Here is a 26,521-nt window from a genome sequence, read left to right as displayed (position 1 = left end):
ATAAATATGCGTGTTTCTCCTATAACACTCTTGTATGTGTTTTGAAAAACCCTGCATTCTGGAAAACCACACATTAAAAATAACTTAGGAAAAAAACAGGATTGGAGCAGACCCGTGACGCTATGCAATTATATAACTAGAACATTAACAAAAACGTTAACTGGTAGCTGAGGAGATGGCTTGAATTCCCTGAACAATAAGCTCAGTGAGGTTGAAGGTTACCTCAGGGTTCATTTAAAAACACCAAACCCAAGAGTGGAAATGCTGGCTTGCTGGTGGGTTGCTATTAGCTGTGTAGAGGAAGAAGCACCACCTATCATAAGACAAAGGCTTTGTGATGAGTTGAAAGGACAATAACTGAACTGCAACGAAGTTGAGAGCTTTTTTCTTTCGTGGTTTAAGATTAAAATTCTACTGCTGCTACTCCAGCTCCCAGTGTCTTGAAAACACTACAGGTGAATCAACAGAACTTCCACATTTATCCTGCCAATCATCCTCATTCATTTCTGAGCAAAGAAGCATTAGAGAAACACATATTGTAGGAAACCAGACTTTATACTTTTGGAATGAATAAAAGAAATGGTTTCTTTTTAAAGAAGCTAAGAATCACTATAATGGTACCTTACAAATGTGAAAAAAATGAAATAACTAGAAAATATACATCTATTTACTACAAATTGTATGTCACAATTCTAGAACATGCCCAATAAATATAAATTACTTATCTAAAAACATCATACTATACACTTAATTTTAAAAGCCATTTACTTACAGAAATTTCAGGATTGGAAAGCTCATATAGAAGTTTCTTGGCATCAATAACAGCTTCATATAATCTCAGATACTGCCCATCGCTTGCTACAAAGCATGCACTAGGAGAGTTGCAGTATGCACCTAGAAAGTATTTACGGACACTTACAATTTAACCCTTAAATAATAATGTCAGAAAATCTAAATCTCTTCAATAAGAATTAGAAAGCTCACCTAGACAGTAGCTGGGTATAAGAGTGGGCAGCCATGCCACATTGGAAAATGCAGAAACATGTAGAGAATTAATCCGGGCCAGTTCAGAAACACCTCCAGAAAAAGACAATGGCCCAACGGGATCAACCCTCCAAAGAATAAGCTCACTATAAACTGCATTGGGATCCTGAAATGTCACATCAATGCTGCTTTTATTCTGTTGTGCCACAGAACATTCTTCAATATTTACGGGATCATGAGGTTGCTTTTGGTTATCGACATCCGGTGTCCTTAGTGCATTATGGTGTGACGTCGTCAGCAGTAACGGTAATACTGAATGGCAAGCTAAATCGTTAAGATGAAACCGATGACCACAATATCTGGATTTATGAGAAATACTGAGAACTGTAGAAAAAGCAGATTCTTCAGCAAAACTGACCAGCCACTGATTCAGAGAGCCATCAGCATGCTTTGAGATCATCATAACATTAGGGGTAAAAATACTTAATTTTAAACTATTAGTTGATTTACTGTGACCAGAGGAGATTAGCATTGATGTGGACCGAGTGAGACTAGAAGGTTTTTGTTTTCCTTGCTGAATAGCCAAGTCAACATTCTTGGTGCAGGCATACATCACTATGCTTTTACAGAGAGAGTTTGCATCACCTGTGGGGAAAGCTACAGGAATTCTGGAAACAAAGGACACCTAGAATTAAGAAAGCAAGCATTAGAACATATGAAATAATAAAAAGAGGTATTACAAAACAGTACCCACATTTAACAAGAAGTAGCTCTCCAGAGATTGTAATAATAGTACCTGGACTTGACGAAACATACCAGGCTGGTATTCGTCCAGCCAATCCACATGCCAAACCAGCAAAGAACCATCCATGGGATGAATACTGAATAGCATGTCTGCATTTTTACTCCATTCAGACAGAAGTACTTCAATCTGATGATCAATGGCAGCGGAGGGTAATGGTACAAAACTTGAATTTGGTACCATTTTATCACTGCCCAATTCTTTTTTTTCATGATTTGCTTTCAGATCATCAACACCATCATCCATTTCTATGAGCAAAAGAATTCATGACCCAGTAAATACAATTAAGCTATTACTATAAATTAAGAAACACCTTTGTAAATACATTCAAGATTAAAAACATAACAGCTTTCCTATAAAAAAGAAAGTGGCTCCTTTTTAAAAATAACTTCGCTCCAGGAATATAAGACCATTAGAGTTAACTCTAGAAAGCCTATAGGACTGACTCAGTGGATTAATGGTAGAGTACTAATACTGGACTAGAAAATAGCAAAACTGGTTGTACCACAATTTACTCAGAAGTAAAACATACTACTTGTCTGGACCTTAGTTTTTCTCACAGTAAAATCAAGGAGTTAGAACAGGGGATATAATTCTGGGCTGAAATATATTATTGGAATGCAATTTGTATTTTCTTCATAATATTAGATTTTTAAAAACATGAGTCCACTGTACTAGTGATGCTCTAGGTGTATACACTCATAACTGATAGGACACCTTAAAGAAACTATTTTAAAGGAATACACTTAAAGTGCAATTTCCAGATTTCCTTCAATAACACAGGTAACTAAAACTGCTATACTGAACTATTAAAACAGGTACATATGCATATTGGGTGACCTCTATTTCAAAAATCCTGGCCTCTACGCTTGGTTAGGAAAATAGAGCCGTTCTTAAGAGAGACTCAAAAAATGGTAAGACTGTTTATCAGATTTAAAAAATTTGTTAAGACATACAAATTATTAAGAAAAAAAATTTAACAGAAAAATAGGCAAAAAGCAGGAAGAGGCATACCACAGAAGAGCTAAAATAATTCTATTCAATTTGCCCCAAGAAAATGACATGTAAAACAAGATGCCATTTTCCCCATATCAAGTGGCAAAAATATTATGAAATATAATGAAAAGCTCCAGTGTTGGCAAGGATGTGAAAAAAGGTTATGTGGATCTATTAGAAAAGGGTATTATAAACACTTCTGGAGGGTAATTTGGCAAAAGTTATTGAAATCTAAAATGTCCACACTCTCTGGCAATTCTGTATCTGGAAATCCTCTTATGTAAAAATTCACAGGAAGATTAAAAGATGTGTCATTGTACCATGATCAGTATAGTGAAAAATAACTTAAATCAATTTAAATGTCAATCAAAGAGAAAATACTCAAATTTTCTCTTGGTAAGGAATAATCAAGAGCTGGTAAAAATCATGAGATGGAAAAGGGCCCATAAGTGAATTTAAAAAGCAAGCTGCAGGTAGATCAGTGTTTTTGTTTAAAAAATGAATACCTACAGCACAACTTAAAACAACAACAACCATATGTATGTTTGTATGAGCACAGAAAAGAATAGATCTTGGAAGTACACTCATACAATATACAATTATTTTCCTAACTGTACTGTTTGATTTCTTTTTTTTTAATGAGCCCATACAACCTTATAATCAAAACAAAACTTTTTGAAAACAGAAATATTTATGAACTACAAACTGTAGCAGAGATGGCTAGCTACCCACCACAAACTCTTGCTTCCTAGTCCTCAGTATAGAATGACCACCCAGTCAGGGACTGCATGGGCCTTATGACTAGTCTTTGCCAGTTAAATTAGAATATAAATGTTTGTGATCTGTGCCAATTCTGAGTTAAAGATGTTGAGAAACAGCTAAACCTTATCCCCCTCCGCAGACTCTTCCAGCTCCCAACCTACCTGAGGCTGAATGCAGACTTTAAGGCCCTAGTACAATCACCTGAGGATTTCACTGAATTGCAGATTCTTAAAGATCGTGCATTTCTAACAAGCCTCAGGTAATGTCAATGCTACTAGGCCACACGTAGTCCTTTAAGTAACAAGGCCCTAGCGGCTGACAAGAGCGTAAGTATGGAGAATCCTGAGCCTCTATCATCCCATAAAAGAAAGCCACTTGCAACAGGAATGTTAAATGAGCTGGATTATTAAATGAGCTACTCCAAATCTGTATTACACCACTGAAATTCTGAGTTTCTGACAGGAGCTAGTTTTAGCCAAATATAGACAATTTAGCTATTCTCAACAAAACTTGACATTTTTTTTTTTTTTTTAATCCTTGTTAAAGCTTTACCTTCATCAGATTTTACGTCTGCCTGATTAGAGTCTTCTACACTGGGCTCAGAAGATGGCTGTTCAAAACTTTTTCTAAGTTGCTGTAAAAATACTTCCATGGACAAAGTAAAATGCAACTCTTTGTTGTTCAGCCAGTGTACCACAAAAGGCCCACTCTTCTCATTATTGTCACTTAGACTTAGAGATGTGATAGAAGGAAGAAGTGGAATGTCTATAAAGAACAACAAAACACACACAATATTTCTATCATACACAATATTCAGGTCTCATATTTTTACTATTAACTATTACATTTATCTTTACACTTCTGTAACACATTTTAAATAAGATTCCCAATATAATGTTTGCCACGATTATTAGTAACAACAGCTTTAAATGATAAATTTAACATGCCTATTATAAAGGAAAACAATTATGTATTCTAGGTCCTATAGCATAATTTATATACACATACAGATATTTTATTATCTTTTTTAATATGAAATTTATTGTCAAATTGGTTTCCATACAACACCTAGTGCTCATCCCAACAGGTGCCCTCCTCAATGCCCATCACTCACTTTCCCCTCCCTCCCACCCCCCATCAACCCTCAGTTTATTCTTAGTTTTTAAGAGTCTCCTATGCTTTGGCTCCCTCCCTCTCTAACTTTTTTTCTTTCTTCCCCTCCTCCATGGTCTTAAGTTTCTCAGGATCCACATAAGAGTGAAAACATATGGTATCTGTCTTTTTCTGTATGACTTATTTCACTCAGCATAACACTCTCCAGTTCCATCCACGTTGCTACAAAAGGCCGTATTTCATTCTTTCTCACTGCCACGTAGTATTCCATTGTGTATATAAACCACAATTTCTTTATCTATTCATCAGTTGATGGACATTTTGGCTCGTTCCATAATTTGGCTATTGTTGAAAGTGCTGCTATAAACATTGGGGTACAAGTGCCCCTATGCATCAGCACTCCAGTATCCCTTGGGTAAATTCCTAGCAGTGCTATTGCTGGGTTGTAGGGTAGCTTTATTTTTAATTTTTTGAGGAACCTCCACACTGTTTTCCAGAGCGGCTGCACCAATTTGCATTCCCACCAACAGTGCAAGAGGGTTCCCGTTTCTCCACATCCTCTCCAGCATCTATAGTCTCCTGATTTGTTCATTTGAGCCACTCTGGTGTGAGGTGATATCTCAGTGTGGTTTTGATTTGTATTTCCCCGATGAGGAGTGACGGTGAGCATCTTTTCATGTGCCTGCTGGCCATCTGAATGTCTTCTTTAGAGAAGTGTCTATTCATGTTTTCTGCCCATTTCTTCACTGGATTATTTGTTTTTCAGATATCTTCTTTAATTCAAAAAATATTTTCATTAAGAAATAAATCTGTGATTTGTGGATAGTTAATAGGAAAGTGTCCTTAATTTACATACAAACTGGTAAGAAATCTCTTTTAACCTAATCTACCAAAAAAAAATTCCATCAATATGATGTCAGAGGAACAAGTGATATATTTATCTTGATTTTAACCACTTTTTAATTTAGAGACTGACAGTAACTTTTTAAATGATGTACCTAACTCTAAGCTAGATAATTCTATTTATTAGCATCAAGATTCAAGTTGTAAAGGAGAAACTGAGATCCCTATCTTGTACTCAAGCAAGGCATTTAAGACAAACGAACTCAGCTAAAAAAAATTCTTTCTTGGTAGTACTTTTCATCTAATTGCTAAATTAAGTATACTGACGTACAAATTCAGAGTAGAATGTGACAAATGATAGTCCCTAATTAATATAAAGGTGAAGAAAAATTTGTCTATCATATTAAATCAAACCTAAATCTAGATCATGCAGATATCTGCTAAACAGTAAAGGCTAGATTGGATTCACAAAAGGTTAACAATTTTCCACACAACAAATTTATTGATTTTTTTAAGGGAGAGATAAATAATTTGAATTAATGACCTGTGTCAGACACCAATGAAAACAGTATTACAGAGGATGAATGATAAAATGAAGAATAAAAAAAACCTTTCTCCTATCCCTTCTGCTGGAGGCAAATTCTAAGAGTTGACAGATATATCCAATCCAGGAACTCTGTTTATAACTGTACATTCATTACTGTAATTATCTGATTAGCATCTATCTCTTCTCTCCTGATTATATGCTTCATGAAAGCAAGGATCACATCTGTTTCTATTACCACTGTACCTCCAGCTCCTACCATATCTCTGGTTGCTATAATGGCACAGACCAAACACTCAATAAAAGTCTTGAGGTATTATATTGCCAGTTCTACTACCCCTAGGTGCCTATATATTAGTGTCAGGGAATGCGAGAGTGCCCTAAGAATCCTAATGAGTATGATTTTCTGATTTTCAAGCAACAATCAACACAAGAGAGATTGGCAATGCCTCTAGGAGATCACAGACCTAGCTGTTAAACACACAAGAAGGAGAGGCTAATGGAGGCTTTTAACAGAAGCATTCTGGGTTAAGACGAAACTTACATTTCTTCTGTCTCCTGACCTCAAAGAATTTCATTAAAGCCATTTTTTTATGAGAGATCTTCAGGGAATGGGTATTAAGAGAACATTCTCTATGAGCTCCTTTCCTTTATCTATGGATGGGCAAATAAGGGAAGCTCTAAGAGTTTGGCCTTGAATAACAAACACAACATCCAGAAAGGTCATTCCAAAAGGTCTAAGGTGGGAAAAGAAGATCTCCATGGTGTCTAATCTAGCTGCTAATAATATTATTTTGCTTTGATTTGTTATATTCATAATGGCTTTTCATTAAGGACCTACACTCTAAAAGAAAGTTTTAGAGTTTTTCTTATTGGAAGGTCATCAAGGAGATGCTACATTGAAACTTAGTGTTTATTTTCTGTAACAACTCAGACTTTTCCATTAAAGCAAGAATCCAAGCTTTCTTTATTCTCAACATGTTGTCCTTCATTCAGAAGAGACTTTCAAAACTATTCCAGTGATCTCAGAGTTGCCTGTGGATATTACAAGCACTGTCAGTATATGTTTTTTGATAAAGGTAATGGTATTTCCCAAGCCTAGGTAATGTTTTCATAAAACTAGTTCAGTGTTAGGACCCCCAGGTGACTCTGTCGGTTAAACATCTGACTCTTGATTTTAGCTCAGGTCATGATCTCATGGTTTATGAGACTGAACCCCACGTGGGGCTCTGGGTTGGGAGCTCAGAACCTGCTTGGGATTTTCTCCCTCTCTCTCTACTGCTCCTGGGCTTGCACATTGTCTCTCTCAAAATGAATCAACATTTAAAAAAAAATAGTTCAATATTGTCCCCTTTCATTTTCTTGGCTCATGAATTATTTTAGAGCTGGGACTGTTGTTAACCAAATTTGCCAGTAAATACTCTTTACTCCTTCTGTAAATATCCCTATATTTAACTTACCAGAGCACTTCTCACTTTGATTCAGGTAACTAATGAACCATATTTATTGCTATTTTTCCTTGAAGAATGCAATAGTACAGCAACAATCCAGTATACTATATGAAAATAGGTTTACTTTATGCATAAGGGTATCTGCAAATATACAAAAACTCAATAGGGTTTATCTATGGCAGACAAGGACTAAGGTACGGCACAGGTGAAAGGAGGCTTTCACTTTTCACTTTCTGTACAGATGGTATTTACCATGCGCAAATACTGTTTTTAATCTTTTTCTCAGTAATATTCTAGTTCTAGTAATATTCTAGTTCTGCTTTAAATGTCCCAACTGTGACCACTTGTTTTTTAAACTCACAGAAAATATTTACTGAAATGATGAGCACTTTAATTTTGAAATTCAAAGATCCAGATACCCTAGATCTTTTAATCTAACAGTGCATTATCTCACTAGTAAGATAAGTTTAATTCCCATTTACAACTTCTATATATTTATGCCCTATTTCTGGAATGTCTCCTAAAATCAAGCATTAGACATAAGGGTTTTATTTTAACAACCATACAATAGTTACAAAATACTACTTTGTGGTGTTAACCTGTTAAGTTTTAGCTCAAATCTCAACTTTTTTTTTAAGCTTTATTTATTTTTGAGAGAGAGAGAGAGACAGAGTGTGAGTGGGGGAGGGGCAGAGAGGGAGACACAGAATCTCAAGCAGGCTCCAGGCTTTGAAGTGTCAGCACAGAGCCTGATGCAGGGCTCGAACGTTCGAACCATGAGATCATGACCTGAGCCAAAGCTGGATGCTTAACCCACTGAGCCATCCAGGCTCCCTGAACATCTCAACTTTTGAATGAACTGATTAAGAATCTCAATGACTAAAAAAAAAAAATTTTTTTTTTCAGAGAGAGGGAGGGGGCGCAAGTGAGCGAGGGGCAGAGAGAGAAAGAGAGAGAAAGAGAGAGAAAGAGAGAGAGTGAGAGAATTCCAGGAGGGTCAGAGACAGAGAGAGAGACAGAGATGTGGGGTTCGTGCTAACCCAATGTGGGACACGAATTCATGAAATGCGAGCTCATGACCTGAGCCAAAGTCAGATGCTTAACAACTGAGTCACCCAGGTGCCCTACGACTTCTTAAGATTTTAAATCACAAACCAAGTCATAGCCTTAAAAAGCAAACAAGTAAACAAAAACCTATCCTATGTCATTACTGAGCTGGCTATAACAAAGTTAGGTGAACAAGTCACCTCCAATTTTTTACTTATTCAAAACTAGAAGTATAACTTATTTGTTACCAAATCAACTTACTCAATTCCAGCAACATTTTTGGAACAGTGTTCTCTTACCTGTGGCTGGGTTGATGCTGGCTGCAATATGAAAGTGGCAAAGTGCATTGGCGTGCAGGGGAGCATTCCTGTGGACATGATGAGGGTCCTGCTGGTGTGGCAGGTATCCAGTATGTGCTACAAGAGCAAGTGATCTCCTCCGACCTCTGCGAAAATGTCTCAGGTTGACCTGTGTGAATAAAAACAAAGTAAAACCATCATTAAAAGTAAAACAATCGTTACATAATGATTGCTTGACATTACATATACCCTATTTCATTTTTTAATTCTAATTAACTTTCAATTACAGTATAATTACAGCTATATTAGCTTCAGGTGTACAATATAATGATTCAACAATTCTATTGGTTACTGAGTGCTCCTCATGATTAAGTGTACTTTTAATCCCCTTCAACTAATTCACCCATGCCCCAACCAACTCCCCTCTGGTAACAATCCATTTGTTTTTTTGTCTTTTTTTGTTCATTTCTTGTTTCTTAAATTCACATGAGTGAAATCATATGGTATCTGCCCTTCTCCGACTTATTTCATAATACCCTATTTCAGATGAGTTTGAATGTACAAATATTTTTCAGTACTTCTGTGCAGCAAATTTGAACTTGAAGAATAAGCTTAGAACTTAACTGCCTAATTTCTTTTAACCATCACACAATACTTTGCGATTTTTATTTGGTTTATTTTCTGATAATTAATTAATTTTATAAAACAGAACTTTAACAACGTGTCTGTGGATAATGATGTCTCTATGTGTACTGTTCCCTTTGCATCCACAGTTTATACCCTATGAGCACAAAGCACTGAATAGTATTACCATCATACATTAGGATGTTATTCCATAACTTGCAAAGCTTTTTCAGATATCACTTCATGTGACCCACAAGGCAGACAGTACTGATTTTGTTATTCACATCTTTCATATGATATAATAGTTTCTACAGAACCCAAAGTCACCTAAACATAGAACAAGAGTCTTCAGATTCCTAGTCAAGAACTTCGTTCAGCTATTATACATAACCATTCTATTACTTGTTGAGTCTCCCAGAAATATATATGTAATTATATTCTGAGCCCTGAGAATACTCTCCAAGTTTGAAAAATAGTTGTTCCATAATCATACAAAGCATTCAAAGATAAATCACTTCAGAACACTTTGTTTTCAATATCAAGAAAATGGGAAACTGTATTATTAGTCTATGTTCAATTAGTCTACACATTAAAAATTTACTTTTACTTTTCACACTACTTAGTAAAATAGAATCAAACTTCTTTTTTTTTAATGTTTATTTATTTTTGAAGGAAGAGAGAGCATGAGTGGGGGAGGGGTGGAGAGAGGGAGGAGGGGGGGAGAGGGAGGGAGGGAGAGAGAGAGGGAGAGAGAGAGAGAGAGAGAGAGAGAGACAGACAGACAGACAGAATCCCAAGGAGGTTGTGGGCTCTGAGCTTATCAGCACAGAGACAGACATGGGACTCAAACTCACAAAACTGAGATCATGACCTGAGCTGAAGCTGGATGCTTAACCGACTCAGCCACCCACACGCCCCTCTGATAAACTATTCTAATCATTCCTATAATTATGACAAAACACCCCAACCTGTGAACAACAGCAAATATACATATATGCATATATATGTAAAAAAATTATTTTTAGAGTCAAATCTTTGCATTCTCAGATTTTCATTTACTTTGTTATTTTAGCTAAGTCAACTGTAATCTTTTTGTTATCATTAGTTAACTTAAGATTAACTTCATAATTATAAGTACTTTTATGCTCTAGGCAAATCCTTAAAAATATTTTTTAATATTTATTTATTTATTTTGAGAGAGAAAGAGCATGAGCAGGGGAGGGGGGGGGAGAGAGAGAGAGAGAGAGAGGGAGGGAGGGAGGGAGAGAGAGAGAGAGAATATCCCAAGCAGGCTCCCCACTGTCAGTGCAGAGCACATGTGGGGCTTGATCCCACACACCGCAAGCTCAGGACCTGAGCAGAAATCAAGAGTCAGATGCTTAACTGACTGAGCCATTTAGGCGCCCCCTTAAGAATATTTTTTGAACGAAACAAATTATAAAGTTTTCTGAGAATCATTTTCCTAATATACATATATGTCTTCATACCTAACCATATAACTTTGAATATTAACTAGGATGAATGTTACAAAAAAGGCAATGTACAAGGGGTTTTAAAACTTGTAGGAAATAACATCTAATAAAAACACTTACATCTGAAGCATTTTGAATTCGTTCTTTACTAGAAGCATTTCTTTTGAAGTTATTTGTTAAATTAATTGGTTCGGTCCAATGGCTGCAGTCACCTCCATAGAGCAAACAATCATTTGGTAAAAAGGTCTCTACCCACAGACGACATACATTATCTTTGCAGCAAGTCAACAACACATTACATACAGAAGCCCTGAGGAATAAAAAGATTTTAGAGGCAAACATATAAATTTCATACGGTATAATATTCTACAGTGTTTCTGTAATTATTTAAATGCACACAACTGGAGTACCAATGAAGAAATGTCAATATACATTTATGCAATATATTTAGTCAAAACCATTAAAACTGAGTGGGTATTTGATCTCATCACAGCAAATGCCTGCTAACCTATTTCTTTTCTGCTTAGAATGTGGTACTTTTAAGAATCTAAAATTCACTTACATCCAAAGAACAAAGACTGAGATAATGCCATAATCCCTCAGTCAGTAAGCAAGGAAAAACACATTTTCTTTAAAAATTTTCTGATTTATCCATTGAATGGTTACCATTTGAATTCTTTCATAATGCTTTATTTTTGCTTTCTGTGAAGACTCATGCACATTGGTCACTAACAAGCTACACTATTTAGTATACTTATTTTCTCCATGCTTAATATATTCCAAAAGCAGTGAAGCACAAGAGAAGAAAAACCATGATAAAATAATTAGTAGCCACCTCCTTCCTTATTCTTGACTGTCAGTGAATTTACTATCTTTCCACTCACAAAAGCAAAATCAATTACATATATATTAATAAACCCCATAAGCATGAGGAGTTCAAAGGCTGAACTCATATCAACAAAGACTACATTCTATTGAGGAACTCCTGCAAAAAAAAAAAAAAAAAAAAAAAAAAAAGGAAAGGAAGAAAGAAAAAGTCACAATATCTTGCTTGTAGTAGACACAGACTCAAACATATCAGAATTAAAAAGAACAATCAGTACAAGGCTTCTATCAAGTAACTCAGCAAGTTAAAGAAAAATAAAACGGAAATCAAAATTTTGTGTAGTAGTCAATTAAACGTTATCTGCTTGATTAAAAAAAAGAACAACTATAAAGGGGAAGAAAAAGGAAAACCGTGTATTGTCTGGGTTGCTCTCCCCTTCAGCTTCCCTCTCTTTTCTCACCTCTCCCTTCCCCACCCACTTCTCTGTCTACTCCTCTGCCTTTCTCCCCTTTCCATCCACTCTCAGGCCTCCCTCCCTCTGCCTTCTCCCACAATTCTCTGCTTCTCAGCCTAGCTAGGCCATTCTCTCTTTCCACCTGTCCCCACTTGCTAGGGCACCTCCTTCTTTCCTTTCTGAATTCTGTTTTCCTACTCCTTTCTCCTTCCTCATGCCTCTCCTTCCTTTTGCATTTTTTCTCCATCCTCCTCTGATCTATCCTCTTTCCTTCTCAGCGTTTCTCTCTTGTTCATTTGCATCCACAAAGGTGGTGACAATGAGATTAAAAGCAGGCAATCAGAACAGAAGAAAATACATCAAAGGCAATAGGAAAAGTTAAAGGTTCACAGAGCCCATCTGTAACTGGCAGAATGCACAGGCTTATGAAGGAAGAGGAGAAAGTAGTAGACTGAAGGGCTGAATAGAGAACAATCAGAAGAGGCATTAAGAACTTAGGCAAAAGCAACAAAACAAGCAAGATACACAACTCAGAAGCATAGAGAGGCCTTTGACCTAGGAGTGTGGTGGCCCCAGGTGACCCTCCTCAAAATACTAGACCTTACAGACAATCAGTATAAAGAGGTGCCAGGTAATCTAAGAGAATGGAAGAAATTCCCTGCTCTGTGTGAGGCATTTCTCTAGCAATATGGCCTTTCCTCACTTTGTATCAGGGGAGCTCATTTGCTCATATTCAGGTATAACCACCACCCCTCAGTAAAAGGTATTACCACATGGAAGGCAAGCATGTGATAGGTAAGTGTCTATGACACCTGTGACAGCTACAACAAGACAGTGTGTCCCATCTTCATGTAACAACAGGCCAATTGTTTTTGCAACTAGTTATCTAGGGAAGGGTATACAACAAACCTTCCACTTATCCTACATTCATCGGTGTTTAGTGAAGAAGTATATGCTCATTACAAACACTTTCCCATTCTTTTCTCTCAAGCCAGCAGTACCCTCGCATAAAGTATTACCATTTGGCTGAGTATCTGAATTTTACGTGAAAAACAAAGCACCTGTATAGCCCAGTGAAGATGCCGTATCAGAAAGAGCAATGGTTTAGTTGATAATGGGATCTCTGTCATTCTCAGAAGGGGTCAGCCTTCCTACCACATACCTGCAGGCAGCTGGTAAAACAAAAATGAAACCTAAAAGAGCTCAGGGAGATTAGCTGGTTCGTAAATGACATGGACCAAAAGAAAAATTCTTGAGACGTCTAAAGATACTGTAACAAACAGAAATTCTAGTCCTATGCCACAGTTCCTGTACAATGTAGTTGATAAGAGATAAAACGAACACAAGCAGAAAGAGAAATTGCTATGCCTCACTGGTGTTACTAGGCATTCGTGACAGCCCAGTGCAAGGCACCTGCCTCTGCCTCCACCACGATCCCTTTTACCAACACCGAGTGAATTAGGTCAGGTACAGATGTGAGTGTCCTCTCTCAAAAGATAAATACTTCATAAGCCTCTTTTTCAGTATTCTGATGGTCTCACCATGTGCAAATGAAAACACTTGGATGTATCAGAAGAAATCAGCCTCCAAAATGACGTAATCTTTATGGTTTGCAATGACAGCTATTTTTATTGTGGCCATTTGCAAATTTTTTTTTAAATATGTATTTTTTTAACATTTTATTTTTGAGACAGAGAGAGACAGAGCATGAATGGGGGAGGGTCAGAGAGAGGGAGACACAGAATCTGAAACAGGCTCCAGGCTCTGAGCTGTCAGCACAGAGCCCGATACGGGGCTTGAACTCACGGACCGCGAGATCATGACCTGAGCCGAAGTCGGCCGCTTAGCCGACTGAGCCACCCAGGTGCCCCCATTTGCAAATTTTAAAAGGAGAATTAACACATACCACAGCTCATTACATTCTGAACACATTTTTGTATATGTGGGCAATGGTCTCAGAGGTACTGTAGAGCAACAGTTCACCAAGTGAAGCTGGAGTGAGCTCTTTTGCCAACAACAGACTGTCCACACCACTCTCTCCCTTAGCACACTCTGCCACATACTCCTGACACTACTGGTCCTAGAAGTGTCCTACTCCTATGCTTTATTAGCCTGGATGGCTGGGGTAGGAATAATGGTAACTACTGTACTAGAAAAGAGCTCAAAAGATCAGGTATAACAATGATGGAAACACGTCATCATACATTTGTCCAAATCCATACAGTGCACAACCGGAACTGAACCATACTCTCAACGATGGACTTTAAGGAACAATGTGTTGAGGTAGGTTCATCAGTTATAATAAATATACACTCTGGTGGGGGAGGCTGATAATAGGGGAGGCTATGCATGTGTGGGTGCAAGGGATAGATGGGACATTTGTTTACCTGCCACTCAATTTTGCTATGAATCTTAAACTACTTTTAAAAATCAGTCTTAATATACATTTTTGAAAAAAAAAAAATCTGGATATACTCTGCTGGCTCAGAAGAGCAAAACTAAAGTCAACAAATGATCCAGGTACCCTCCCACGGATCAGTGACAAAAGGTTAAGGGAAAAACTGTATTGTTCCATGGTGTAACCAAATTGAAAATGGCCATCAAACAAAAAGGGATTTCTACTTATACTTAAGTAATAGGTCTCTGTACCTTACTAAGTACAGGCAAAAGCTCAATGGGTTATCCAGTCTTGCAAGAATAAAGGAAAGAAAAGAAGTTATTAACAGGTGTACTTGTACATGACTGCATAGATTAAACTAATACCTAATTCAGAGAATAGTAATCTTTTAACCCACTCTCTTTTCCATAAAGATGTTAGATACAGTTAAAGAAATGTTTGAGGCCTTGTGTTATAGCCTCTCAATAAAGCAGCTTAAAAAAAAAAGGGATACCAGAGGAGATACACAGAGAAGGAACAAGATTGGGGACTGAAACGTGGAAAGGTCCATGTAAATGGCAATATAGAGAAGGACTAAGAGACAAAAGAACTGGATACTTAACAAAGAGAAGAAAAGATGTACAATTCTGTCACTTATAGACATGTGAGATGGAGATAAATTATCCTTTCCCATGGCTCTCCTGTGATATGTCAGTCATAGCTGACCCATGGCCAGACATCTGCAGGCCAAGGATTATCTGATATTACTAAAATCTTCATAGGCCAAAGTCCTATAGCTGTGGATTCTTAAAGCGAGAAGAGCACTCAATGTCACAAAGATGATGTTCTCTTAATACATAGATAAAATGACTAAATCGCTGACCTAGGCATATATTTGCTTGTTTTACGCCAGGAAAATCCATTTACAGCTCGAGGATGGGCCAGATATATAAAGGAAAAGTCCATTTCTCCTTGGGATTGTTTTTCTGAACTTTTATCCGGAGAGGTAACAGCTGTCCGCCAGTTTTCTACATTATACCATACCTTTAAAAGACAGTCATCCTAATGAAAAAAAAACAAAAACAAAAATAGAAAAACATTTATATCAGAATTAATTTAAAGGTTAAGTCAAACAGCAAAAGTAAGAACCTTCTCCCCACTTACAGGAATTTAGGGGTGTGAGGTGTAGTTGGCACAGAGGAACTGAGAAGAAAACATCTGATTGAAACTTTTCTATTAGCATTCCATAATCGTGCTCTGAGAATTAAGGTATGAATGTGTATATTTTGCAAGGAATGGATCAAGGAAAATGCTAGTTACCATACAGGAATCACTGAGAAAAGATTCACGGATAAAGGGTTTATTTTCCCACTTAGACAAATATCAAATAAGAAAGCATTACCACTAGCAGGCTTACGAGGACTGCCAATTTTTTTAAACAAAAGTTTTCATGAAGTATAATGTGAACGTCCAAAGAAAACGTTGAAGATAGTAATGATGAGTTAATAGCTACTACTATATAAGATATTCCAAGTTTATTTATTTTGAGAGACAGCCAGAGAGCTAGAATGTAACCAGGGGAGGGGCTGGGAGGGAAGGAGATGGAGAATTCCCAGCAGGCTCCACAACATCAGTGAAGACACAGGGCTCCATCTCACAAACTGAACTGCGAGATCACGACCTGAGCCAAAATCAATCGTTGGTCACCTAACTGACTGAGCCACCCAGGCGCCCCAAAATATTCTAAGTACAATTAAAATCGCATCTGCTAATTTGGGAAGCATGGATAAAACAAGGGGCACTACAACGTACCAGGTTCTGCTTTTAAACTATAATTGCACTTCCACTGGTAAAGTCCATCAGAACAAACTCCATTTCTCTCCTAAAAAAACCTCACTGAAGATTTAGGGTAGCTCACATCTTGGGTCTACAGAAAGGTTTGAACCATGAGAACAATTAATTTCAGACAATTATGTGTATATGAACTGTTTGGAGATCCAATGATTACAAATAAAATAATTCCAAGGAAAAATATACTGCTGGGACATCAGCACGGCAAAATATGAAAATGGTTACAAATGTCCTCTTAGAAAGTCGGTATATCCTTATATTTGCCCAAAAAAATTAATTACTTGCCCCAAATAAAAAAGTTGGTAAATGGCAGATTTACATTCAGATCTATCTTTAAGTCTATGTTTCAATTATACCATACTATCTTTTAGAACAATAATAGCCTGTTTTCACTATATTTTAAATATTTTTATTAGATTTTTTTTAACGTTTATTTATTTTTTGAGACAGAGAGAGACAGAGCATGAACGGGGGAGGGGCAGAGAGAGAGGGAGACACACAATCGGAAGCAGGCTCCAGGCTCCGAGCCATCAACCTAGAGCCTGACGTGGGGCTCGAACTCACGGACCGCGAGATTGTGACCTGAGTCGAAGTTGGAGGCTTAACCGACTGAGCCACCCAGGCGCCCCTAGAATATATTTTTAATAGAAAATATTTTCAACTTAAATAAAAGAATAAAGCCAGTTAAGGTTTTTGAAGTTTCAAAATAAACCAACAGCAATAGCAATTTCACAAGATTACCTTCCCAGCAGTGGCAAAAAATTCTCCATCTGGTGAAAATTTCATTAAATGAATTTGGGAAGCAGTTCTGTAAATTAAAGAGAAGAAATAATTTTTAAGGAAAATTAGAATTCTGTATTACTTCTCTAAACAATATTCAGGAACTTGCTTTAAATAATGGAAAATTTTCTGATAACACAAGTTTTGCACTCAATTTTAAGTACATCTCATAAATATAAAATGAATACAAAATATAAATTTTTAAATTAAGTATAAAAATTATTTTTACGTGAAAATATCTATGTGTACGAATCATTAAAGGAAAGACTTCTCAGTCTTTAAAGCTTAAGACAAAACAATCATAGCTCTCATTGTCTTGGAATATAGATATCTAATGGCCCTGGAAATTAGATTTCCAAATTGAAAAATTTCAATTTCTCTTTCTCATATTCTATCATATATTTTAATGGACAATAAATCAGTATTTTGAAATGAAATCTCCCTTAAGGTGGCATTTACCTCATTGAAGATTACGTATGGGTTACTGGGGGACTTGCACGCATGAGGGAAGCCCGCCAGCTTCGCCTATGCACTTGGTGCACACTTGCCTTTTCTTCTCTGATGAACTTTGGCTCATTTCATGTCATTGCCTTCCCTTCTGGCTATGCACTTATGCTGATCTCAAGACAACCCTCACTGTCATTGCCTTCCTTTTCTTTACCCAATTTTGTGCTTAGATTCACCTCAAATTTATTTGTAAAGCAGGCCAAAGAGGAATTCTGTCACACTTCCTTCCAAATTAAAGTAACTTTTTTCTTAATCTTAAACGTAATAGCTACGTAACAGAAAGTATTGATACATATATATGAAAAGAAGAAAATGAAATCACCTACAGTTTCGCCACAACACCCATTCCCAGGCAAAACCACTGCTAACATTCTAATGCACAGACTTCTAGACCCATCTCTCCACCCTCCTCCTCTGTCTACTTTCTTTGGGAGAATATAGGGGAGGAGAGGATGGAGAGTGAGGTCATATTACATTACAGTTTGCTTTGTAACATTTATCTATTTTAAAGTATGTAAAGAACACGTTTGCATATCAATGTGTATAGATCTGCATTATTTTACTGGCTATGTTATTCTATTACATATATATGCACTGCCTTAAAATAATTTTTCACCACCGTTTTCTCATTTCTGCTGCTACAAAATAAGTGGTGCAATGAACATCCTTGTATACACATTTCTATGGATCTGGCTAATTCTAAAGATATTCTTAAAACAAATCATTAAAAGTGCCTGATCTCCACTGCAATCATCTCCAGGAGTGTGACCTCTGTCCAGGTCTTCTCAAAAAAGCTAAGGCAGTCCCTTTTAAAAAGGAATCAGTTCTCAATGCTCCCTCTGCTCAAAATTCTCAAGAGCTTCCCAACTCAGCACAAAAGGCAAACCCTCACAATAACCTCTAAGCAAACTCCCTGACCTTGTTCACTTTATTCAGCCACAAGCTAAGCACACTTCTACCAAAGTCTGCAGTGAATGTTCACTCTGCCTCCAAGATTCTTCTCCCAGAGATATCCCCACACACCTTGCTCCCTCATTTCCTTCAGGTCTACACTCAAAAGTCACCTCTACTCTTCTTCCTTTTACCTTAGTTTTCTCTATCATACTACTGATCTTCATCTAATGTGTATAACGGGTTTTAAACACATCACAAAAGGAATGTGATCAAGCTCAATGTTTAAATGTGTTCCAGTCAGTGTAATCATCAGCTGCTCCTAAATTGAAACCTGAGTCCCATGGCTTTTCTGCTTAATTAAATAACCATCCCAAATACATAGTATGTCTAGTCCAAGTTATCACCGTAGACTCTAATCTTGAATTAACTTAAGATTCTTCCCCTCTACCAAAAGCACAAAACACATTTCAAATTCTCAGTTCAACCCATGGAAGCCCTGAGGAGAAGGCAATATAACACTTTGCTGCTCCCCTCTCCCCAACTTTACATGGAAGACTCCAGAGCAAAGATAACTGTCTCTAAAGAATTTTCTTTGCAAAGTCCTACTCCCTCTCCATGTTAAGCCTTTTTAAAAATCACAATCTAGCCGAAGGGTACAAAATATATGGAACCAACTCTCCTGAAATCTTTCTAAACTCTATATACCAGGTCTGCCTTACTCTCTATTTGGTATCTCATATAGTTCTCTTCCTGTTTCATATAAAACGGACTCAGGAAGAATGCCACTTAACATTCTGTCATACTGGTTTACTGGTTGGTAGTCTCGGTCCCTACCTGGTCACTGCTATCTATATTCCAAGCACTTCTACCACTGCCTCAAACATGATAAACACTCAGCAAATAATTGCTGCATGAATGAATGAAATGTGGAGTTACTATCTCAGGGTATAAAAATTAAGCCTGTTGATTCATACTTCCAAATTGCTCTATAGAAAAATACCAATGCACTCCCTTAAAGAGGATTTAAGAGTACCTGTTCTCTAAACACTCACTAATAGTAGATATTATTCATCCTCTTCTTTCTGGATATTTCTCATTTCTAGATTTTGAAGTCCATCAACTGTCACTTAATTTGCTTATTATTCATATGTACTACCATTTAAAATTTTTCACTTGTCTATTTTTGTTTACTACAGAGATATTAATTTTTAAGACCTCTTTTTAAAAAAAGCATTAACTCCAAATTGCAAATACTTTCCTCAACTTTTAATATTCCGTGTGGTCTGTTTGCTTTATAGAATTTTGTTATTGATATGGTCAACAAATATTGATGTTTTCCTTTCCTTTCCTTTCCTTTCAGTTTCTAGTTCTGGTATTATACCTAGAAAGTCTTTCCCTCATCTAAAGCAGCATTTATCCTCCAACAGTGACAGAACATAAATATCAAATGTTAAATTTCCTAGTAGCCACATTTTAAAAAGTAGTAAGAAACAGGTGAAATTATTTTATTTAAGTTAATATATTAAAACTACTATCATTTCAACATGTAATCAATAAAAATAAATAACTGGATATTTTACATTTTTTTCCTTTGTGCTAAGTTCTTGAAATCCAGCATGTATTTTATACTTACAGCACAGTCAATTCAGACTAGCCACATTTCGAGTGCTCAAAAGTGGCATGTCACTAGCTGCTACCATAATGGACACTGTAATTCTAAAATAAAAAAATTCTCCTGTATTTTCTTCTAGTATTTAGTTCATTGTGTAGAAATTCAAGGTTTCCCTCTTTTGACACTTATTGTGGTGTGAGGCATGAAACATACTCTAATTTCATTTTCTTCTCCACAGAGTTACCAAGTTTACCCACTGATATAAAATGACACCTAATATACTGAATCTCCATGTGTAATTGGGACTAATTCTGGACCCTAATCTGTTCCTACATCAACAACAAACTGCTAGGCCAGCTCTAGCTTTAGAATTCATTTTTCTATGCTATCTTCACTATTTTACTTCTTACAGAATTTTCCTGATTTTCCCATATTTAACCTGTTAAAACAAGTTTAGAACTATGCTCAAAAGTAGAAATTCCAATGGGATTTTGACAAGGATTATATTCAATACATAAAGTAACTTAGGAAAAATATACTTCTTCACAACAGGGAAACGTCCAGTCAAAAGCATGGAAAGTGTCTCTGTCTCCTTTGGTAGAATTTAGCAAGTTTCTATTTAATGATCATCATACAGGCTTAACACATTTTCTATGTTTCTCCATAGGTGTTTTATTCAATAATTAAAAAAAAAAAAACTGGATCTACAGATTCACTTTGGGAAATAGTGAATCCTCTGTATTTATGAAAAGACCTGTTGCAGAATAAAAAGTCAATACTTTTAATGTTGTGTAGTTTCACAGAAACTAAAATGCATTTATAACAAAACCCACATGAACAGGTTTATCACTTTAATCCCCTAATTAATTGCTTACTTGCAATGCCAAATGCATCTCCAGTCCCCCAAATTAAGATCTGCTTTATCTGGATTTTCATCTTCAGTTGGCTTCTCCAAGTTAGCATTGGACCACAGTTGCAAACAGCTAGAACCAGTTAAAAGACGATTGCCTAAAAATACATATACATTATTCACCATTTATTATTTAGGTATTTAATTAATGAGTTAAGTTACATGGTTAAGAGTCTCATATAATACTATAAAAACAACTCAACTTCTAAAAAAGTTAAATAACCAACACATTTGCGGGGAGAGGGAGTGAGGGTGTATTTTAATTCTGTTGAAGCAGTTTGGGGAAAATAGGGAAGAGATCATGTAATCTTTCATTTAAAAAACATTTAATGAGCATCTTCTTTGTACCAGGCATTGTGCTAGCCACTGACGGGGAACACAATGACAAATGAAAACTGTCCTTTTTCAAGACGATTTCACATTCTGGTAGAGACATTCTGTGAAGAGAGGCATGAATTCATGCAAGTTCAAATATATTCCCAAGAATGATTTATAATCTGGTTTATGGTTAAAGAATAAGGTGCACAGAAGACTTGGAAAAAATTCTGGTCAGAGACCAAAGCATTTTTGAAGTTTATAAGGCATCTGGTTACAATTAGTTACAATTAGTTACAATTAGTTGGGAGTGTTAAGTGTGGAGAGGTTACATAAGTGGATCTGTATTTTAAAAGAAGGGGTCTAAGTAGGATGGGCAGATATCAACAGATGGACTTGAAGAGGCCTCGTAAACCTTGTAAACCTCCCTGCACTGAGACAATATGCAGAAGTTATATGTAAAGTATGTACATTTTTCTAGAAAGATAATCCTTAATTTTCACCACACTTTCAAAGGCTCCAGTACACAAAGATAAAGATTCTTTAAAAAAAAAAAAAAAAAAAAAAAGTCTAGAGATGGATGAGATTAGAGAAAACACACAGGGAAACCTGGTTAATTGACTATAATAATACACAAAGGAAATCATGAGAATCTCAATCAAATACTAAACTAAGAAGCAAGGATTTGAAAGCCATTTCAAAAGCAGAATTTTCAAGGCTTGACATCAACTAAAAAACAGGAGATACAAAAGGTTTCAAGGAAAAATCTCAACTTGGGAAGTTGAGCAGAAGACTGTGTTGTCATCCAAACAAAGAACACAGAGGAAGAGACACAACTGTGATCAAAAAGTTGAAAATAAATAAGGAATTCACTTTAGCAAATAAGGACTATGGATTTGTGTCTCCCCATAAAGATCACTCTATTTCAAGGAAAGTGGGTTTGTGACAAAACAGACTGTTGACCAGAAATCCCTGTGTCTACATCCTAAGTAAGTCACTTAATTAGTCATGTGAATTTAATCTTGGGCAAACTCTGAGCCTCAATTTTCTTCTCATCTATAAAATCAGAAGTGTTTACAGATCGGCTGTAATGGTATTGTATGTATAACTGTGAGGCACAGGCTAGTATTGTACATATAACCGTGATACACAGGCTAGTGGGCTTAGCAGAAGCTCAATAAATAGCAGCAACAGGGTGGAAGGTCTCACAAACAGCTTAGAAAGCACCAATGAGGAATTTCATTTAAATTTAGTTATTATTAGCACTGCTAGGAATTTACCCGAGGGATACAGGAGTACTGATGCATAGGGGCACTTGTACCCCAATGTTTACAGCAGCACTCTCAACAATAGCCAAATTATGGAAAGAGCCTAAATGTCCATCAACTGATGAATGGATAAAGAATTTGTGGTTTATATACACAATGGAGTACTACAGGGCAATGAGAAAGAACGAAATATGGCCCTTTGTAGCAACGTGGATGGAACTGGAGAGTGTGATGCTAAGTGAAATAAGCCATACAGAGAAAGACAGATACCGTATGGTTTCACTCTTATGTGGACCCTGAGAAACTTAACAGAAACCCATGGGGGAGGGGAAGGAAAGAAAAAAAAAAAAAAAAAGAGGTTAGAGTGGGAGAGAGCCAAAGCATAAAAGGTTCTTAAAAACTGAAAACAAACTGAGGGTTGATGGGGGGTGGGAGGGAGGGGAGGGTGGGTCATGGGTATTGAGGAGGGCACCTTTTGGGATGAGCACTGGGTGTTGTATGGAAACCAATTTGACAATAAATTTCATATATTGAAAAAAAAAAGAAAAAAAATTTAGTTATTATTCCACTGCTTAGTTCACCAATGGACACCAGTTTTTTAATTTATAACTGAAAAATAACACTGTATTAATTTCAGGTGTACAATACAATGAATGACCTGATATTTGCATATACTGCAAAATGGTCACCACAGTAAATCGAGCCTACATCCATCACCATACATTGGTTACAATTTCTTTCTTGTGATGCAAGAACTTTTAAAATCTACTCTCTTAGCAACTTTCAAATATACAATATGGTATTGTTAACTAAGGTCACCATGCTGTACATTACATCCCCAGGACTTATTTATTTTATAACTCCAAGCTTGCACCTTGTGACCACCTTCACATATTGTAACCACCCCTCATTCCAGCCTCTGGCAACCGCCAATCCCCTTATTTATGTATGAGTTTGGTTTTTACAAGTTTTCTTAAACATAAACTGAAGTTGAAATTAAGGTAGTATAAGAGACTCTTAAAAACTGAGAACAAACTGAGGGTTGATGGGGGGTGGGAGATAGGGGGAGGGTAGGTGATGGGTATTGAAGAGGGCATCTTTTGGGATGAGCACTGGGTGTTGTATGGAAACCAATTTGACAATAAATTTCATGTATTAAAAAAAAAAAGAAATTAAGGTATCCCATGAAGGATTAAGAAATTAATATAAAATACAAAATAATTAATCCCAGTTATGGAATGATACAAAGATAGTAATGTATAATACAGTATATTGCTTTGAACACAAAGGGTGGAGGTATGAATATTAAAGTAGGAAAAAAGGCAAAAAAAAAAAAAATCTTAAACAGAAAACCTCATGATTTAAGCTGGATGCAATAGTGGATCCGGAGAAAACACAAAAGCACTATAGTCAGTTTAGTAATGGCATCTGAAAAAATTTCTTTATATCCCAATAACTAGCAAATAGTAAGTAAATACTGATCAGAACAAAAATGCTAATATTTCACTTAAAATATTTACAATCTGTAAATTTATAAATAAAGTTCACTTGCAAAAATAAACTAATTGTTCCCAATTATTTATTACAATAACCCGTTTCTCAACCAAACCATTAAATTTTAAACTTTTCAATTGTAAAAAGAAAAATAATTCGATCACAATTAAAGAGATAATGGTCATGAGCTGTTGTCAAGTCACTATTAGGTATGCTAGGAAAATAAGTAACTGTCTTTTATTTTCCTTTATTTTTTAGAGAGACAGAGAGAGAGCAGGCGAGAGGGTCAGGGAGGGAGGGAGGGAGAGAGGGAGGGAGGGAGGGAGGGAGGGAGGGAGAGAGAGAGGATCTTAAGCAGGCTCCACACTCAACATGGAGCCCCATCTCATGACTGCCCAGCCCCCATCATGACCTGAGCCAAAATCAAGAGTTGAACCGACTGAGCCACCCAGGCGCCCCAAGTAATTATCTTTTAATACTACTCTCTAATGCTGATTTTAGAGCAATATTAATACTATCCTCTGAAGCATTAGTATTGATAAACCAATGGTACAGAATATCCAAGCAACTATTATGTTATTACTAAAGAAATATCACTCAAGGGGCGCCTGGGTGGCTCAGTTGGTTAAGTGACCAACTTTGGCTCACGTCATGATCTCACAGTAGGTGAGTTCAAGCCTCGCATTGAGCTCTGTGCTGACAGCTCAAAGCCTGGAGCCTACCTCAGATTCTGTGTCTCCCCTCTCTCTACCCCTCCCCTGCTCACGCTCTTTATCTGTCAATAATAAATAAAAACGTTAAAAAAAAATTTAAAAAAAATCACTCAATTGTTAAATGTTTTTATTGAAGTTAGTAGTCTGATACCTCAAGTAGCTAGTTTACCTGTTAACAATATTTTTAGAGGGCTCTTATATACCAAGTACTTTCAGATACACTGCTATACCTTATCATTAAAAAACTACCTTGTGAAATAGGTTATTACCTTAATTTCTAAGTGAGTTAACCATTCTTCATCTGTTAAGTACTTTTTTTCATGATAACAAAACTTACAGTCAAATATGTGAACATTTATTGAAAACCTAATATATGATGGGCCCCTAAAGATAAAAACATACTAAATAAAATAGTCTCAGCTCTATCTAACAAAAAATTTAAACCATGTAAACAAATAATTATAATAGACTGTAGGGCAATAAGAGAGTAACCATATAGTGTATCATTCAAATAGGAACTTTTGTTAGAGTAGAAGGTGACACTATTATCATATGAGAACAACAGGCATTAACTGGGACATAAGTCTCACTATAGTAACAATCGAGTTATACACCAAGTGCTGTACTAAATGAAATGTCAAATTTGAACCCAGGTCTGATCTCTCTCCACTGTATGTATAATATATACACATAGATTACCAGCTAGTAAGCATCAATCCTCTAACCTTATAAGAAAAAAACATTTTAAAACAATGATTTTAAAAAAGTATCTCAAAGATAATCTCCTTTATCTCCTAATTTCCAAAGTTTTCTAATAAACATTTTTTCTCAGCCATTTCAACCACTATATTAAAATTTAAACTATCTTATCTCTAAACTGATGATTTTTTAGTTCTGTTTCAAAAATAACTTCTTTCTTATATTCTAGAAACGTCTATCTTTTGGATATTGCTACATGTTATGCAAGCATGTCAAATTCCACATGTCCAAACAAAATGTATGTTCCACTATCTGTAACTCCTGCATATCGCTGTTCTTCTGGGCACAGATATTCTCAAAATAATCTAAAATCCAACTGCCAAGTAATATCAATTCTACCGCCCGTGCATTTCAGATCTATGTATTCCTTGCATTAGTCATTCAACATTAATTAAGCACCAATTACATTAAAGACAGTGAAATAAATTCTTATTTCTCAGACTACTGTGAATCCATACTTTGCAAAGGTAACTATAAATATATTTATCCCCCTCGTCCTCCAGACTCTGACCCTTCTAACTTACTGCTACCAGATAAATCTGGTAAAACCATAAATCAGCTTGTCTTGAGGCACTTCAAAAACCTGTAACAGTTTTTTGGACAGTCAAAAAGAATTAAATTCAAATACCTTCACATGACTTTAAAGACCTTCCACAATATGTTGCAATCTCATCTCCTTATCACCAGACTCACTCCAGCTTCAAAGTCCTATTAACAGAATGTATCTAATGCTTTCTTTTTCTGGGCCTTTGCCCACGGCAATGGACTGATAAAAACTGCTTTCGGATTTTTTTTTTTTTTTTAATGCAGAAGTAGTTAAGTGA

General features: G+C 36.3%; 1 protein-coding gene across 3 annotated transcripts in view; it reads right to left on the bottom strand.

Moving 5' to 3' along the window:
• The window catches only part of DMXL1 (Dmx like 1), a 132,766-nt gene that overhangs the window by 82,020 nt on the left and 24,225 nt on the right, over positions 1-26,521 (bottom strand). For all 3 annotated transcript variants that reach the window (XM_049648429.1, XM_049648427.1, XM_049648428.1), the window contains exons 5-13: positions 21,114-21,246; positions 17,187-17,253; positions 15,478-15,656; positions 11,058-11,247; positions 8,842-9,010; positions 4,097-4,309; positions 1,781-2,034; positions 985-1,669; positions 773-894 (exon numbers count right to left, since the gene is read on the bottom strand). In XM_049648429.1, the coding sequence (XP_049504386.1) occupies positions 773-894; positions 985-1,669; positions 1,781-2,034; positions 4,097-4,309; positions 8,842-9,010; positions 11,058-11,247; positions 15,478-15,656; positions 17,187-17,253; positions 21,114-21,246 (2,012 nt within the window). The remainder of the gene's footprint in view (positions 1-772; positions 895-984; positions 1,670-1,780; positions 2,035-4,096; positions 4,310-8,841; positions 9,011-11,057; positions 11,248-15,477; positions 15,657-17,186; positions 17,254-21,113; positions 21,247-26,521) is intronic.

This window comes from Panthera uncia, assembly GCF_023721935.1.
Source record: "Panthera uncia isolate 11264 chromosome A1 unlocalized genomic scaffold, Puncia_PCG_1.0 HiC_scaffold_17, whole genome shotgun sequence".
NCBI lineage: Eukaryota > Metazoa > Chordata > Mammalia > Carnivora > Felidae > Panthera > Panthera uncia.
This window is presented reverse-complemented; position numbering and strand designations above follow the sequence as displayed.